The sequence below is a fragment of the Sesamum indicum genome, linkage group LG11 (assembly GCF_026168435.1).
Source record: "Sesamum indicum cultivar Baizhima isolate 11 linkage group LG11, ASM2616843v1, whole genome shotgun sequence".
Lineage (NCBI taxonomy): Eukaryota > Viridiplantae > Streptophyta > Magnoliopsida > Lamiales > Pedaliaceae > Sesamum > Sesamum indicum.
The window spans coordinates 13,098,956-13,116,668 of NC_142667.1; the positions used below are offsets into that span (position 1 = coordinate 13,098,956).

Below are 17,713 nucleotides of genomic sequence, written 5' to 3' on the forward strand. Positions count from 1 at the left end.
TAAGAAGTCTGTGTATTTTTTATTTTTCATTCAAAATCATAACAAAATGGGTAAAGTCGGGGATGTAAGCATAATTTTACAATTTATCTAAAAAAAATAATATAATTTCGTAATTTTAGATAGAATCTAAATATAATAAAGAGAGAGCTGGTTTGATCCTCAGTGACTGTCGTGTGACTAATGATGACGACGACTCAATAGATAGTCCAAATTAATCAATTTTAAGTGATCGAAAATAAATAAATGTATCAAAATCAACTTTACTTGCACGAATTTGTAATGAACAAATAATTGAAGTGCACCCTACCCTCATCTCATTATTACTTACTTATTCTTGATCATATTTTTGTCCTATGATAATTAATCTCTATCGTACTACGTGGGACGAGGTCGGAGATAGCGTGTGTCGTCATGTCTTCGCCTACCAAAGAGTACAAAGAGGAAAATGCGATCTATAAATTTGTTTGAAAACACATTTTAAATGGAGTTTTTAAGATGAAAAGTTCATTCCAAAAGCTATTGAATATTTGATAGTTAATATTAAGGATATTACATTTGCACCCTTATTTATAATTTATTTATATAAATAATTCATGCATTTTAAAAAATTATATATATATTTAAAAAAAATATTAGTATATTTGCACACCGTCACTATTTTTTTGAAAAACTACACAAACCTACCAAACACGCCGATGTCATTACACAAACTATATTAATATTTTCTAACTGTTGGGAGTGGTTTCTGTAATTATATAAAAAACATAGATAATTTGTATAAATAAGCCTTAAATCAAATATAAATATAATTATCACTTAATATTAAGTAAATATATTGTATATTCAAGAAGTCAAAAATAGTATTATTGATTTATCAAACATACTTTTATCAATGTCAAAAAAAGTTCGAAAAATACTTATTGAAAAATATATTTTTAGATGGAGTTTGATTTATAAACATCATTTTCAGACGCGTATGAAATCGCTTTAGATACAATGAATTATTGTGCTTATGCATATAATAATCGTGCAGCCAATTTTCTGAGAGTGACAACTTTAATAGATTTGACCACTTATTTTAAATAGAAAATTGAATTTAAGACGCGTCTTTATTCTCAAAATAATAATAACAATAAATGTGATTTCATGTTAAAAAGTATTTTGAAAATTTTTGTTATAAAATAAATCAGAGATGGCATACATTTAATTAACAAGGTCCAATCCAAATGGATAGATATAAAACATAAAAAATAAATAGCCCAAGAATTGCTGAGGTTTAAATTCGGTGCGACTATTGTGGAGCCGTCATATCTAATATAACATTGGGATAATTATATATCCTCCATTTTTCTAAAATTTGATGTAATTACTCATCAATCTTCCATAATTTAAAAAATTATATTTAGTAATTTTAGATAGAGTTTGTTTGCGTCTAACAAATATATCGTTTTATTAGTTAAAATTGATAAAACTTATTAATATTAACAAAAAAATCAGACAAAAATCTATATTTAGCTATGATATTACAGCCTAAATAATAACCAAATTGTCCTTGTACATCTTTGCAAACTAATACATATAAAGATATATATCTCTTTCATTATAAAGATACTTTAAACAGAAAAAAATTATTCGACTTGCAATACTTATTAATAAATATTAATTTTTTATTAATATCAACAAATTCAATAAATTTTAACTAATAAATGAACTTAATTATTAAACAAAACAAACTTTAAAAGTAGTTAGATATAATTTTGCAAGTAGATATGCTCTGCTCTACTTAGGTGATGCGAAATGAGATATTAATGCTATTTCCCAGACCTAATACATATAAACAACTCTACTTCAATGGAGTATGACGCAACATTTTTAGCCCCTAATCTACAGCACCTTCAATTTCAAGTCAGAACTGGAGATGAGAGGAGAGGGCCCCTTCTATTCTGAGGCTGTGATGTCTGATCTGATTACAATAAATTATCAATAGAAGGCGGTGATATAGACTTTAATGACATAAAAATTATTACTATTTACTACTGCTACATAACCAAAGAGTAGGAGAAAGATCGGAAAGTAAGATGAAATGCTCCTTCTTTATCCACTCAAAAGTAAGATCAAATGCTCTTACATTGGAACGAAAAAGAAGAAAAGAAATACGGACCCGTATGATCTAATAATCCCTTACCACAAACAACAAAAACAAATCCATGGTGAGGAAGAAATTAAGGATCCATAGTTCTCCCTTGTCTTCAACAAAACAACATAATCTTCTTCTTCTTCTTCAAGTACTACTACACATACACATGTTGACTCATGATTTCAGGAGGTGAAATAGAAGACTGGCTGGAGGGCGAGGTGGAGGCAGAGGAAGCAGGCGGTGGAGAAAGAGAGGAAGACGAGGCCGTAGAGCAGCCTGAGACCCATTCTTTCTTTCTTTCAGGAAGGAGGTGGTGGTGGTGGTGGGAGAAGTAGAGATTGAATCGCTAAATAGTTGGAGGAGTAGAGTGGGTTAGGTTGAGTGAGATCCAAGATTCCAGATCTGACAGTTTCCCCTTTTCTTTCTTTATATGGGAGTGGCGGTGGGAGTTAGATAAGACAATTAAAGGGCCCAATTGGGGAAACCAAAAAATAGTTGGGCAGGCAGTTTTGAATTTTGAACCCATCGCCAATGCCATGCCCATGCCTAATAGTAACAACCCTTTTCCCTTTATTTTTTCTTGATTTTGTCAATAACTTTTACACAAATATATTCTCATTAAAATCGATAACGTGACTCTATCACCACTTTTTACAAACAACGCAATAGCACAGAAATACTTAAAAATTCTCGCTCATTAAGCTGTCCTATGCGACTTTCTGTAGCGATACGCATCTTGAATTTGGATGACTCCGTGATGGACAAGTTTGTTTCAGTGCCCTAATCCTAACCAAGATACATGCCGTTGCCTCCTATTTTACAATTTATTAATAATATTACAACTATTAAGTAATACATTCTAATTTCAACCTTTCCTTTTCACTTTTATTTTTAAATATTCTGCACTTTCACCACGCTTTAACTTATAATTTTTTCTACAGTTCAATGAACACTCCCATTGAGCGTGTATATATATATATATATATATGTATATGTACATATGTGTTTCTAGTAACTTATCTATTTAAAACCTGAAAAAGTATAGATAACTGAAAATAAAAGCGATTTTCATATGATTGGATGGTGTATATGAATTATCAATAACAGGAGAAATGACCATCAGTAAGCTACAGAATGTAGCAATTACATTTATTTTGATACAACAAATAAGATGCAAGACGAGTGGGGCAAACCTAGAATAACCAGGATGTTTGACCGTTTGGCCCTGTTCCATCCAACCATGTCTGATGGACATGCACCCAAGTGAGCCCTTCTGTAACAGTCACATCCTGTGACCAAATTGCAAAAATATTACATACATCATAAGGATCTATGAAATGGAATGATTTCATGCTATTAACGTGGGTACCACATGGTAGGATGTGGACCGTTGGGTCGAAGTACGATAATATTATAAGGCGAAATATAGGCATTATAGTGTATATAAGAAAGTTTGGCACAAGAAATTAGTAACTTACTTTTGAACTTAATAAAGCAGTAGTCAGACAACATTGCCGCTCTTCACCTGCAAAAGACAACAAGCGTTCAGCCAGATGAAGGAAGATGAAAGCATAACCATAATTAATCAGAAAAATTTTGAACTTTTAATTTCACAATAAAGAGAAAGAGGAACATGGTCCTTGAAGAATTAACAACCAAAACTGTGTTGCATCACGTCATCTGCTGTTGATTGAACCATGATCTATCATTGTCATCTTTCCCAGGTTCGGACAAGGTTGTTGATCAGAAAAAAGAAAAAGTTATAATACCTACAGACAGTACAACTATCAAAAGCCAACAAGGATCTTATTCTTGTCGCTTAGCAATTCTCAGCATTATTAATACCAGTTCCTCAGTTCTAATAGTTCACTGTACTGAAACATCCTTTCAGTTAATACCCTTATCATTTTCTCTTACTCCAGTGCCATGTAATTATAATGCATTGTACTTGGCTGCTAAACCATTTATGCAGTTCTAATACATAATACATGCTAGCCTGATTAGCATTACTTGTGGAAAAGGAGAAGTATCATTTGGCATATGAAAGAGATCAACGATTAATAGTGCAGAACAAATTAATTGTGAAGCAAGAATGAGGACTTTTTTGTAAAACAATGAAAATGTCAGCAAAAATAGGAATAAAGGCTCACCAGATTGCTCCCATTTCTTAAACTTCACCAGCCAGGAGTCAGAACCAACCTGTTGAGGTAAAACCTGATCTACCCAAACCCGAAATTGTTTCCCTTGTTTGTCCCCATAACATGTTCTCAGTGAGCTTACACAGTCACTGAGTAGTTGCTCACTTCCAGATGGATGAATAAAAATTCCAGATGGAGACTGCAAGTGCAACATAAGAGTTAATCCTAACAGCCATTGGATCTTGAAGAGAAAAAGATTAAAGAATGTTTTAGTTGAAAGTTAAATATTAACTAGCAGGTGTTTTTTGTGACTTAAATCAGTAGGAAGTTCAAAGTAACTAGATGCTGAAAGCATTTCAAATAACAAAAGTCCTGTCATAGCATAACTAATTGTCAATTGTATGAATGAAAAGAAAAGTTCAATAGGACCATAAGCCTGAGCCTAATCCGACAGCAAATGCTTAGCAGTTTTCTTTTGATTTCTAGAAATTCAGTTTCAGTTTAAATAAACTTCGTATGCATCCAGAATTGAAGAGTCCATGTATAGAATCAATCATTTAATGGGGAAGAACAAAAAGACAAACATACACAAACCTCACAAATATCTAAATGAACTTGACTTTAGACACAAACGGAAAACAACAACAAATTTAACTAGAAATGTCAACACATGCATGAGCATGCACTTTAACTAGAAGCTGAATATTTAAAAGCAAAATTGAACATACACAAACTGATTTTAGATTTGCCAAATACTGCTCAGTTTGTTCCACTTCAGCACGTCTCCACCTCTCGTAAAACAAGTAAAATTTCACTATTTCATAAGCAGGATCAAAGGTCTCCATCTTAGCGTCAGATGAGTCCGTAACATCTCTGGGGGATGTACTTGGACCCAGTTTAAAGTGACCAATGGCTTGTATAATACCTGCTGCACATCTCTCTGTTGCATGAATTATTTTAGGATTAGCTTTGGCATTTGCAGCATGCCACTGCAATAATTCTTCCTGGGCATTACTAACCTGCAAAGGTCCAAAAAAGGAAAAATGAATGGGGACTACTGGACCTAGCAAGATCATATTCCAACAATGGACGACAGAAAATTGTTCTAACAATTTAGGTAAAGCACTAACCATGACACCATGTACATCTGGAATACTAAATAGTTCTGCATCATTTCCAGAGTCGCCACAAACAAGTGTGTTTTTAGGTAATTTACCCTCGGCTTTGAATTTTTTATGCAGATAAGCAAGTGCTTGCCCTTTACCAGCACCCTGTGGCAAAATGTCCAAGTCCATCCCTCCACTGTATATTATCTTAACATCCAACTGAAACAAAAGGCTGCTAGATGTGAAACCAAAGGTAAACATGCTGAATATAAATGACAATCTTACATCCACTAGTAGAAAGTAATTAGATTATTATAATGCAAGCTTGACAAGTTATACTGCAGGAGGAAATGTTCATCATACCCCACGTTCTTTAAAGCGAGTTGAAAGAGACTTCATAATGTCTTGCGCCTTGTCCTTCTGGACATAAAAGCTTACTTTGTGTGGTCTTTGTTCTGTATCAGACTGCATGATCCCCAAAAGATTGTCATAGAATAGATATCTTCATGAACAAGACAGTTCTATTTTGATGCATACAAAAACTAAAAAGAGTACTATACCAGTATGTGCTAAGTTTAGTGGCTGTAATACGAGTGGCTCAACTAACTAGAGATCCAAGCCCTATGCTATTTCTGTTACTATACCTGAAGAGTAAGTTCGCTTAACTTGCGTGTTTCTTCAGATACTATGTTCCTGTCCCATTTCTGATTTAGAAATTCAACCCAACCATCATCTGGTACCATAGAGTTGCCATATGTAATTTCAGTTCCCACAGACATTATCGTGATATCAGGCGTTAGCATGGGCTTCTCTTTCCTTAATTCCTTGTATAGTGTGGGTGACCTCCCAGTTGAGAAAACTAACAAAGAATTACTACGGTATTTTGATTCCCACAGTGCATTGAATCTAAGAAGAGAGAGATTCTCGGAATCATGATGATCAACCTGCAGCATATTTTCTCTTGTTAGCATAATCCCTAATAAACTGAATAATGAGAATACTCCAAGCTCACCATTGTATGATCAAGATCTGAGACAATCATGAGGTTTGCATTCCCTGCCAAACGATCCATGGTTTTCCTAAGGCTAGATTCACTCTGCAAACAAATAAGCAACCATGAAGGTTGATAGTTAAACATACAACAATAATGACATCACTCATCATCTTTATTCACTTGATCTAAATAACATTTACGAAGGCTTTCCACCACTTTGTTAAACAGAATTGCATTTTGCATGTCTTAGTGTCTTCTGCAATTATCAGTTACCAACAAGTTTGATGTACAAGGAGGAACAGTCATCAGATAACTGATGTTGTCCAGGGGCATTACTCCCTATTATATCTTCAGGACTACTGATTATTGTACATCCAATCTTGATTGCTCCTTATTTGGTGTTAGAGAGGACAGATGGATATCACTTGTAAGAAATAATTTTTTTTGGGGGTCCCAAAAAGTTGAGATCAGTAAACTTCCATCGAGATTTCAAAACTGTACGTTCTGACTCCAAATCCACATTCTACATCGTGGAACAACACATACAATCATCTCAATCAATCGGCCGGTAAAGGAGAAAAACATTATTGATTCTTGTCCAAGAAAAGAAAAGAAACACTTACAGTGGGAAAACATCAACCTTGTCGCTAATTAGACATAGATTCATAAAAATAAGAAACAGAAACCACAATTGTCTGGGACACGAAATTTCGCAAGAGCGAGTTCCTTCTAGCATTTATCACCAAAAGTAAATCGACGCCCAAAAATCCTATTCGTCTACAAACCGGATTCTCGATTCATACAGCAAACCTACTAATAAAATTCCACTTTACTACAACAGAACGAACACAGAAATCATGCTCCCACGATCTAAAGATTCGACACACATACACATCCCCGAGATACATACACCAGTAACGCATATAATAACACACTGATGTAGCGAGATAGAGCAACGGCGGGTGGATATACCTGAGAAAACGCGGTGGCGACGGCGGTGGTGGAACAACGAGTGAGTAAAAAAGGTGAAGAAGTAGGAATATGACAGCGTAGGAATGGCAGAGCGAGAGATGGTGGCATGAACCGTTAATTGGATAATAGGCCTTCAATTTTCGGCTTGGCAGCAGTTGGATAATTTTCTGATTTTTGGGGGGCGCAAAAGCATATAAATTAGATCCATTTTATGGGCTGTGGCCACAATTTCCTCTTTTTTTTTTTAAATAAAAAAAGACAATTACATAGTTATATTAATAATAATAGATTAAAAAATATATCGATTCGATTAATAATTTTACATCAAAATAAATATTCATTATAATAACAATAAACTCATATTAAATGAGAGAAATGTCCACATGTATGCTGAATTTGATATTATGTCCTCGAATTTAGGACATCTATCTTAACCACTACTGACATACAACTACTAATAATCGACGGATCAAAAATTCAAGTCCTCACCAAAAGTTGGGGAACTAATTTTTATTTATTTTTTTATAGAAAACCTAGGTATTGGAGAAGGTCCTTGTCTTTTTTAACATTTCTTATCATTTCAATTGAATAAATAAGATTTATTTTAGATAATTGTAATTTATTATTAAGCTAAAGCTTATATTTCTTTTTTTGGTCTGAGTCGAAATATTACTTATATTGTGTTATACAGTATGTAATTCACTATGTGCAATCACTAATACATTAATTGATACATACATAAATATAGAATATCTCAACCAACTTTGTCGCCAATGTTGATATGATTAAAATAGGCAAGGTTGCAAGATATTAGAGGGAGGCCCAATATATCCATTGGTATTATGGGCCCAAGAAAGAGCGAGGTCCATAGGAGTTCAAGTACATAATTCAACGAGAAAAGATGCTGGATTGAAGACACGTGGCGTCATTGCCTAGAGGACAGATGTCGTCCGTATGAGTGGTTTTTGGTATATACACCCCGAGTCATTATGAAAATCAAGGTAATTGCTCAAGCATTAACCCCAACTTTAACATATTATCCCGACATACGACTTATACTCTTTATCCGACTTAATTTGAGCGTCAGAGTGCTTAAGCGGGGTCAAATCCGACACTCCTCTTCTGTGTAGGTCTCAAGCTCGTTCCTAACCTCCCGAGCCCATAAGTCAACGATCAACGAACTTCTAGAAATTGGACTCCGTCAAATTTTTTTATATGAATTATCTTTTCTTTTTATAGTTTTGAAAAAATAATAACTATAATATATTGAAATATCAATTATAATTCAATATATTATCTTTAAATATTATATATATAAAAATATAAATAAACTAACAAAACTCACTTTATAATAAATAATAAATTCAAATAAGTGGAACATATCATACCTCTCGTAAAGAGTCAAACTTATAATCTCATACTTTATAAAGCTAAGCAGTTATTTTTTAAAATTTTCAACTATCTTATAGGCTTTTTTCTTTGAAAATATATGTGCATGTTCCAGACAAGCATCACTTCCTGCCTTCAGAGTCGTTGCGCTATCATTGAATTGAAGTTTTTGCGAAATTCCTATGTAGTCCGAGTTGAGGTCACGCTTGGATGTTTAAGAATACTACACATTGTTCCGAAGATTCCACTTGAAAAATTTCAGTATTTAAGTTAAAATGTGGTTTTAGAATGAATTGGGATCGAAAACTTTGATTCCAAAATCATAAAAATGCATGATGCGTGTTGATACGAAGCCCTTGTTAACTTTTACAATTTCTATGCATGTAAGGAGGGATATCTTTGTTATTGTAAGAGTAATTTGATTAAAAAAAGTTATTAGATCAGCAATAAATTAGTCAATCAAAGTTAAATATAGATTTACGGTTCATTGTTTTTGCTGATGTTAGCAAATTTTTTATAAATTTTGCCTAATAATGTGATCTATTTGTTCAACAAAAATAAATATCAAATAATTTCTCAAATTATGTAGAATTTAGGTGTAATTTTAACAAATTTAATTGAGAGGAGGTGTAATTATCCCTAAATACATTCATATTTTTTCAGAACATATTAGTTAGGCCTATTTATGATTTAATCCACACCACCACGCAACATTGGATTGTAGAGAACCTTCATGAATTTCCATTTTCAAGTTCTTTCATAGTCATGGTGACAAATCACGGGATTGTAAGTTTTTGAAAATCACGTTTGCAAAGCGTTCGACGTTTGTCCTGACCCAATGTGGTTGGACGAGAGTTCCGGGAGGTAATGAATAGACATATCATCCCTCTGTAGCTTATTTCACTTAATTGGGCTTTGCTTTTCTTGTGTTATATCTTGTAGGGTTGGAGAAGAAAAAGCCAATGCTTGTGTCTATAGAATGGTGAAGAGATCAGCTTAAAGGTAATTTGCATAAGCTGGATTTCTTCAATTATTCAGCAGTAAATAATTTGTAGTTCTTTCCAAACAATCCAGATGCACAAATTAATATGTGAATGCTGCTAGTGATATTCTACACTTCATATCTGAAGTTACAGTACTATGTTAGATTAATATATATGATTGAGATATTGTAAGCAATCAAATGAGGGTCTTGTTGCACAAAGATCTTGAGAAAGAGGAGGAAAAACTTGATGTTCAGCAACGCTGCCTGCATTTTCCAGAACTTTTTGCAAGCATGATTTTTAATAAAATGGTGAAGAAGTATCTTAACACAACTCCACGAAATGAAGCTTGATCTTGGCTGAATTATGGATTTACAACTCTCTTGGATGCCAAAAGTCTTAATACTTATGGTAGATGTTTGATTCAGTTCCCTTCCAAGCCTCTTGACGTGGGAAGCATAGAAATCTTGAAAGCTGAAGCTTGGTTTTTGTGTAATCGCTCCAATATGGCTTCTGCGAGGTTTAAGCTCCTGGGTGGAGCTTCATCCTTCGCAAAGATAGGTATGCCAGTAGCCTGTACCCAACCACCATCGTTGCCAGCACTCCCACTTCCTTATAGCCTTTGTCTATACTGACCCCATTAATCGAGTGAGTTATGTGTTCATACTGAACTTTGAGGAGAAGTTTGTAGGTGTGATAGTTAAAGGAGAGGTATCGAAGCCATGATATGAATGTCGGGACATCCTGCAAAATCATGAATCCTGTATTATGCAGTCTGTCTAATCAGAATACAACGGGTCCATGAAGAAGTTCTTGTCGAGCTCTATAGAATTGTTAATGTCTATATATTCCTGTTCAAGGTCCCTTTTCCCCATCAGAATTGATCATACAGTATAAGTTGGGCTTATTTAATGATTAGGATGGACAGACAATTAGGAGTGTCCCTAAAGTTTCAGTACTTACCTTCACAAAGTATCCCCCAGCCAGCATGAAGGTCATTACTGTCACAGAGGCCAGAGTGGTTGCCCTCTTCAAATCCATCAGTGTAGCACCAATAGCCAGCCCAAGTCCCTGGTATTGCATATACATGTTTGGTAAATCTTGCGTAAGAACTGAATTACCATGACTTCATAATTGGAGAAAGGGCATACCTGAGCAGCTATAATGCACAGAAACACTGTCACCACAGTGAGGAAAAAGGAACCAACGGTCGTTCTTAAGCCTGCCATAAAATATACAACTAGAAGAAAAAGTACTGGCAATATTAGGTCAAGTGGAAGATCGCTTGTAGTTCTAGCCACAAAATATGCGCTTAACCTGTACATGTCAACCGCTCGTTCCTTGCTGAGCATGGCTCTTTCTTGGGGAAATGTAAAGACAGCCGTGAAGACTGGAAAAAAACCCCAGAACACAGAAATGAAGAACAGTAACCCTGCCTGCAACAGAGTGACTGTTAATCTCTAGCATCTTGAAATGCTTCAGTAAGTCTATAGTATATTAGACTGAGTCCTCTGTTCATTCTTAATTGAAAACTTGTTTCTTTAATATTCTTACAATTTGTTTTATTCTACTTTTATGCACAGAATAATTAGTGCTTCCCTCATTTTATTCTGCTTGTTCCGTGAAGAGTGTTTACAATTATACTAGAAAGGGCAAATAGGAATTACCATGTTTATTTGGCATGGTAAAGTGGTTGGTTTTGCATATGTTGATGACAAGTAAGATGGTCTAACCATGGTGCAGTTAATCACTACTATAGCAACTATTATATCAATTGGTGAGTGAAGTTGAAGTATTACTGCTGTTCTGGTCAAGGCAATCCAATAGCTGTTAATACTGATTTAGGTGATCAATGTGGAATATTAGACTTATGAATCACATCACACAAATATTTTACCTGATCTTGTAGTTTTTGCGGATCATCACTACCAGATTGCCACCATAGTAATCCCAGAATAGTTGCAGTTGCAAGAACTTGTGTGATCCTCAACCAGCTAAAATAGTCATGCTTCCTTTCTTTAAGTCCTCTCCAGAATAATATGGAATATTGTTCTAACCAGCTTGCTCCCCATTCCCTCTTGGCAGAACATACTTTAGACTTTATTTCTTCATCAATGGGTACTGGGCTCCTAATTTTCCTCTTCTCATTTTCTGCAACTCGTGTCTCATAGGCCTCAACAAGATACTGCTTTAAAATGATAACATATCATCAAGCAAGTAATATACTTTGCCCTTGCTTAGTGTGAACAATTGCTCTCCATATGAAGAGCCTGCATTGTTAAACGTCTCTTTCGTAAAATAGTTACTAACTTGAGACATTATCTACCATTTATAGGAATTTTCTGCAAAGGTTCATGATATCAATAAGAATGTAAAAGAATCTTGAGGGAAACCTTCATCTTTAAGAGGAGAGGCTTCTGGTCTAATTTCATCCATGATTTTGTTCCAAAATATATTACCTCGTGCACAACTGCCGGATCCATTTTTCCATTCTTTATTTCGTCCTCAGAGTTTTCCGTTTGCACTCTGTCCTCTAGTTCTGATGGCACAGAAATATCTGTTACATTTCCATTTGCTAGGTCAAGCATGAATTCTGCAGGGTTCATTGCTATTAGAGGTGAACATCCGACGGATGAAAAGTAAACCATTGCTTCTGCCGCCTTTCCAAAATAAAGCAAGCTCCCTTTGCCAAGAAGGATCAACTTGTCAAATTTGAGAAAGAGCCTGCTTGATGGCTGGTGAATTGTGGTGATCACTGTTTTGCCAGCCTGGCATAAAATCGGACATTTTTAACACCATTTGCCTTACATAGTTGTCAGCCTACTTACTCTATTCACATTTCTGCACGTATTGAATCAAGATGACATATAATAAACACATTGCAAAGCTGGGTATCCACCTTAGAAAAATCTCATAAAGAAGCAAACACAGTCTAGAGATGATGTGAGTTTGTTACTTCATTCATGATGACCACCAGCATAATCGTTGAACTTTTTATCTGTTCAAGATGAATCAATTCTAAAGCATGATTAAAATGACTGGAAGGGCAAGTAAATACATATTATGACTTATGAGGAAGACTAGAAAGAACAAAACAAAGAAAAGTGGAATAAAATAATAATACGTGAATTTTCCCTTTGAGGTGTGGGGAGCTGAGGGAGGGGAAAAATAGCCCCTTTTTTCTGTGTGTAGGGCAGTCCATTAGCCACTTCAAGAGTAATATCTTCGAAAGAACACCTATTAGTCCTAGATCAACTCAACTATGGAAAATAGAAATAGCAGTCAACCTGTGGATTTGAATGCATACAACATTTCTACCACGTTGCTATTAACAGAAGAAGAAATGTTTGACTGTTGTGCTCATACAAAGAAATTGATAACGAAGTTTGGATTTCTGATGTGTGCACCTCAGCTATGCCATGTAAAGTTTCCAATATCCTCAAAGCAATGGTAGAATCCAGGCCAGATGTTGGTTCATCGAGGAACAAGAGGGATGGATTTACTATTATCTCATTCCCAATACACACACGCTTCCTCTCTCCACCTGAAACTCCCCGAACGAAGGAACCACCAATCATGGTGTCTCGGCACCTGGCAGAATATATTTCTGAAGGATCAGTTCTCATAAAAATTTGAGCTGTGCATTATCTGATTTATCTAATTAATTTATAGTTCTCCAAACTTTCATCCCATTATCTTTTTTAAGATTTAATGAAACCATTAAGCACAAAGTTTCAGAACTAGTCCATTATAGAAAGCAGTTACCTCTCTAGTCCCAGCTCGTATATAATATCTGAGGCTCTTTGATCCTTTTCCTCTTTTGTTAATGTCCTTGGAAGTCGCAGGCGAGCTGCGTATGTGAGCGTTTCTTTCACTGTAAGGTGAGGAAAAAGAACATCGTCTTGTGTCACAAATCCTATCCTGCCACATGTTTCATGTCATTACTTTTGATACCACTGACTACTCAAACATAATTTATCTGTCAGCTCATCTTGACAGAAAATCTAGACTTTGTGCTACCTGCTTTTTAGGGACTTCGAATACGATTGGTCATTATAAGTTATGGAGCCACCATAAGTGGATTCTCTTACTCTCCCTCCCAGCAGACTCAGCAGCGTAGTCTTTCCACTTCCTGATGGTCCCATCAGTGCTAGAACTTCACCTGGACTAACTGAACCAGTAATTCCATTTAAAATGTCCTTCTCCACTGTCGAAGTCATGCCTTTGAGAACCACCTTGTATGTCACGTCAGTGAACTGCATATTTATGAGGGAAACAATATATGATTTGACAAGGCGATAGACAAGAAATTTGAGTAGCACAGACTCGTCTATGTTGAACTAGCATAATGTTTAAAGTATATTTACTGAAACCTCTGCTGCACTCCAAACTATAGGGCTATACTTTTAGCGTTTTGCGCTAATAGTATGTGTTCCATACAGAATTTTCTACATGATTACCAGGTGGTACTAAAACCGTACTGTCATTGATTTCAGTTGTTAAATTATGTTCATTTTACCTGCAAACCTAAGTCCTTTTTCCTAACTTTTCATAGCTTTTGTTGGTTTTACTGAGGAAGGTCTTGTACACAAATGCCATGTAAAATGAAATTCTGTACAAGACTGAACCTGACATTCATAACCATGTTCAATGAGTTGCGGTGATCTCTAGAGAACTGTGCGTTCCTTCCTGTTCAAATAGATGATACCAAATCAATTATGGCTCATGCATGGAACACGGGCTTGATATCGGGTTTACACTTTGTCTTTGAAGATAAAGGAACAAGTATAACAAATCCTGGTTGCCAGAGAGTCTTATGTTACCTTTAGATAAATTGGCAAGGTGGGTTCTGTCTGAAGTTTCTTCTTACTGATGCCTGCCTCAAGATCTTCAGCTGCTATCATATTTAGCACAACATTATATTTTATAGCATAAAATGTAGCTATGTATCCCGATAAATACATACCATGCACTTGAAGGGGTAAACATTTATAATTGCTACAGCAATCTATTCTATGACATCAGCTTCTGAGTGTTCCTAACAACACATGAGTATCGATAAATTGATTACACGTCATGTCGTCTCTGGTTCATGTATTTTTTGAGGCTGTTATGAGTGTATGCAGTTGCCGTTTTATGCATTCCCTTCGACTGATCTGCGCATTAGCTCTAATTTGTCATTAAACAATTTTAGAAAGAAAGCACAATCTTGTTGAATGTTCTTCTTCTTTCTTCTTCCTCTCCGCAATTTCGTTTGATAAGCCTTCTTCAATTGAATACGCTACAAAGTTTATCTTTATGTATATTTCATGCTTCATGGAAATATATTGTAACAAGGCATACACTTCTGAGAGACATTAATCCAACAATAAACGTGCATAACGAAATAGTTGATGGAAAGCACTAAACAGCGATAGTGTTTGATTAAGTAGTGCAAATGTTAGGACGTTCTTCGGGGTGGGAAATCTGGAAAAAAGCAAAATGGGCGGATAGAAACGCAGGAAAGTAAGTCAAGTCTTTACGATTAGACACTCAATAAAAAATCTCCAAACTTAGGAGGTGACTCAAGAAAACGGGACCATTTCGTGTAGATCTTACAATTGTAGAGACGAAATTAGGACAAGCAACAGTGACTGTTGGGGTGGTGGACTTGTTCAGTGATTTTCACTTTACATAATCAGTCTGGTGGAGTTGTGTCCCACACTTTTTCAAATTTCTCGACTTTTACCCATACATTTGTCATGCACTTGTAGGTGGGTGGGTATATATTTCTCCCTTTCTGACCCTAGTAACATGCATAATGACTATGACCACTACTTTTTGTCTATACATATACCCCCTTACTATTCATAATTGGTACTATTCATTATTGGCAGAGCTGCATACTAACTTTTGAGCAGTATGCTAAGTTTCGAGTCATTCCACATTGATCAGAAAAAGTTTTAAAACTTGTTTACATAACGCAGTATTCCTCCTTAGTAATCAATTTTGTAAAAATAAATATGGGTTATGACAAATGATATTATGTGGAAAGAGTGAGGTCTGTACGGCCATGGAAATCAATTTTTGAGTGTGTCAAGGATGACTTGCCTTCAAAGGAGGGAAGTCGAGGATGCAAGAAAAATTGACGAAAGTACCCTCCATAGTTTCGATTTTGAAGATAATAAACCACATTACAATTCGGGTTGGAGAAGTAAGTTGCCAAGATTAAGGCACACGCAAAATACGTTAGGATTGGTTGCAGAACTCCGGTTCCATTTCTATTTTATTTCACATTTCATATTATTCAAAGAGTTACAATAAAATATTTCTTTAAGTATATGTGATTATTCTTAACTTTTTCATTTATATATAAAATATAATGTATTATAAAAGGGTTACTTGTATTTTGTTCTCCGTAAAAATACTAATAGACACGGACTCTCATTGGAAAAATGTGATCCCTAAACTCTTGAGCAAGGAGCTTGTAATTTTGTATGTTGTGGACAACCCATTAGTGCAGGTATACGACTTTTTATGGGATGTCTTTCGTTCGAACCTTACGTTTACGTATGTCCGTGAGTGTGTAAAAAAACAAAAAACTAAAACTTGTATGTCAGGGTTCGTATTGCTCTGAAAATTTTTCATTTATTATTATTTTTATGGAGAAACCTATTAGATCTAACCTAAGATGAATTACGTACAAAATTGCAAGTTGGGGAGTTTAAATATCATAAGAACAAGAAGGGAAAAGTAGATAAGGTACCAATATCGTCATCGCTAAACGGCTTCGTATCAGCAATCTCATCCGGCGGCATGGTGAAGCCGGTGAAGGAGAACGAGAATCCTAAGCTGGCGCTGGAGGCTCGGCTCAAGGCTGCGCCGCTGCCTAAATCATCCAGCTCGAACTTCATCTGCGCACTTCTCGACTTCCGAATGTGCGTCTTGTTGCCATTACCACTGCTGCTTCGTCCCGGCGACGCAGCAGCCAGCCGCCGGCTGGACTTCCGAGAGAGACCGCCGCTGCTCTCCGCCGCCTCGGCGGATGATACCGGCGACTTCAGTATTGTCTCCACCGATTTAGTTCTTATCAGACTGCTTGCGGAGTTCGTTTTCTCCATCATTAAACTGTGTATCTGCTGTAGGAAATTGATTTGCAAAATTGTTGGTGAAAACAATGAAATTACATTTTACAAGGAAGAAATGAAACAGTTACATGCTTACACTTATTTGGAGAAAATTAGAGTGAGGAAGAACAGGAAAACGAACAAAGTGTCAGAAGGGTTGCTGAAGGAACACTCTTATCTCACTGTAATAACAACTTCTGAATGTGCAGACCCTTCTTTTATAAGGAGCTAACATGAGGGAAAGAAACCTTAAGTTACATGACTGCCCCTCAACTTTTGAATACCATGAAAACACCCCCAAAATCATGCACTTGTTCCAAAATACGTACTTGACATAGACGTGAAGATAGGATAAAGTTATGGTAGACCCAGGTTTTGTTTTCCAACAAACCATCAGTTTATTTGAAATATTCTATAAAAATATTAAATTTTATTTTTAAAATAAACTTTTAAAGTGTTTGAACGAATGAGATGTCAGAATTTATAATATATTAATTAGAATGTTTAATATAGTAAGTTTTTCATACTTTAATACTGATCGAGATCAACTATAGAAATAGACAATTTTGATTAGGGAGGAAAAATGTTAATTATATAAAGAATAAAAATTAAATACTAACAAAAATGATGAGTCTGCTTCTGTCTATTGGATGTTAAAACTAAAAAGCTAGCTTACAAAATATTTTTAAGAAAGTCAGGTGAAATTAATTTTTTCTTAAAGAGCTTATAAGAATTTTTTTTTTAAAAAAAAAATTATCTTTATTATTTTGAGATTTTATAAGTTCTTCAAAATAAAATTCACAAAACAATTTTCAAGAGTTTATATTAAGCTCAGAAACATATTATAAGATGTTTTGAGAAATTTATAAACTCAATCAAAAACCTTCA

At 35.1% G+C, this 17,713-nt stretch overlaps 2 protein-coding genes across 12 annotated transcripts; both read right to left on the bottom strand.

Annotated features, from left to right (window-relative positions):
• Positions 1-2,074: 2,074 nt before the first annotated feature.
• On the bottom strand, positions 2,075-7,526 carry LOC105173967 (sucrose-phosphatase 2). The gene is made up of 9 exons (XM_011095908.3): positions 7,348-7,526; positions 6,394-6,477; positions 6,026-6,325; positions 5,745-5,846; positions 5,406-5,600; positions 5,004-5,294; positions 4,288-4,474; positions 3,616-3,662; positions 2,075-3,426 (listed from the first exon to the last, which is right to left on the bottom strand). Exons 1-9 carry the CDS (start codon positions 7,453-7,455, stop codon positions 3,331-3,333), a joined length of 1,410 nt encoding a protein of 469 aa, XP_011094210.1. The 5' UTR covers positions 7,456-7,526; the 3' UTR covers positions 2,075-3,330.
• Positions 7,527-9,903: 2,377 nt separating this feature from the next.
• LOC105173968 (ABC transporter G family member 22) lies at positions 9,904-17,083 on the bottom strand. Of its 11 annotated transcripts, none has more exons than XM_088875608.1 (12): positions 16,923-17,082; positions 16,465-16,837; positions 14,543-14,616; positions 13,740-13,975; positions 13,485-13,640; positions 13,127-13,310; positions 12,179-12,487; positions 11,617-11,907; positions 11,043-11,155; positions 10,871-10,959; positions 10,683-10,790; positions 10,280-10,463 (listed from the first exon to the last, which is right to left on the bottom strand). In XM_088875608.1, exons 2-12 carry the CDS (start codon positions 16,820-16,822, stop codon positions 10,420-10,422), a joined length of 1,962 nt encoding a protein of 653 aa, XP_088731734.1. In that variant the 5' UTR covers positions 16,823-16,837; positions 16,923-17,082; the 3' UTR covers positions 10,280-10,419. The 11 variants fall into 11 exon arrangements, with proteins under 11 accessions (XP_088731731.1, XP_088731730.1, XP_088731729.1 ...); XM_088875607.1 differs by having other exon boundaries at positions 11,037-11,155; XM_088875609.1 differs by having other exon boundaries at positions 10,434-10,570; positions 11,037-11,155; positions 16,923-17,083.
• Positions 17,084-17,713: the final 630 nt, after the last annotated feature.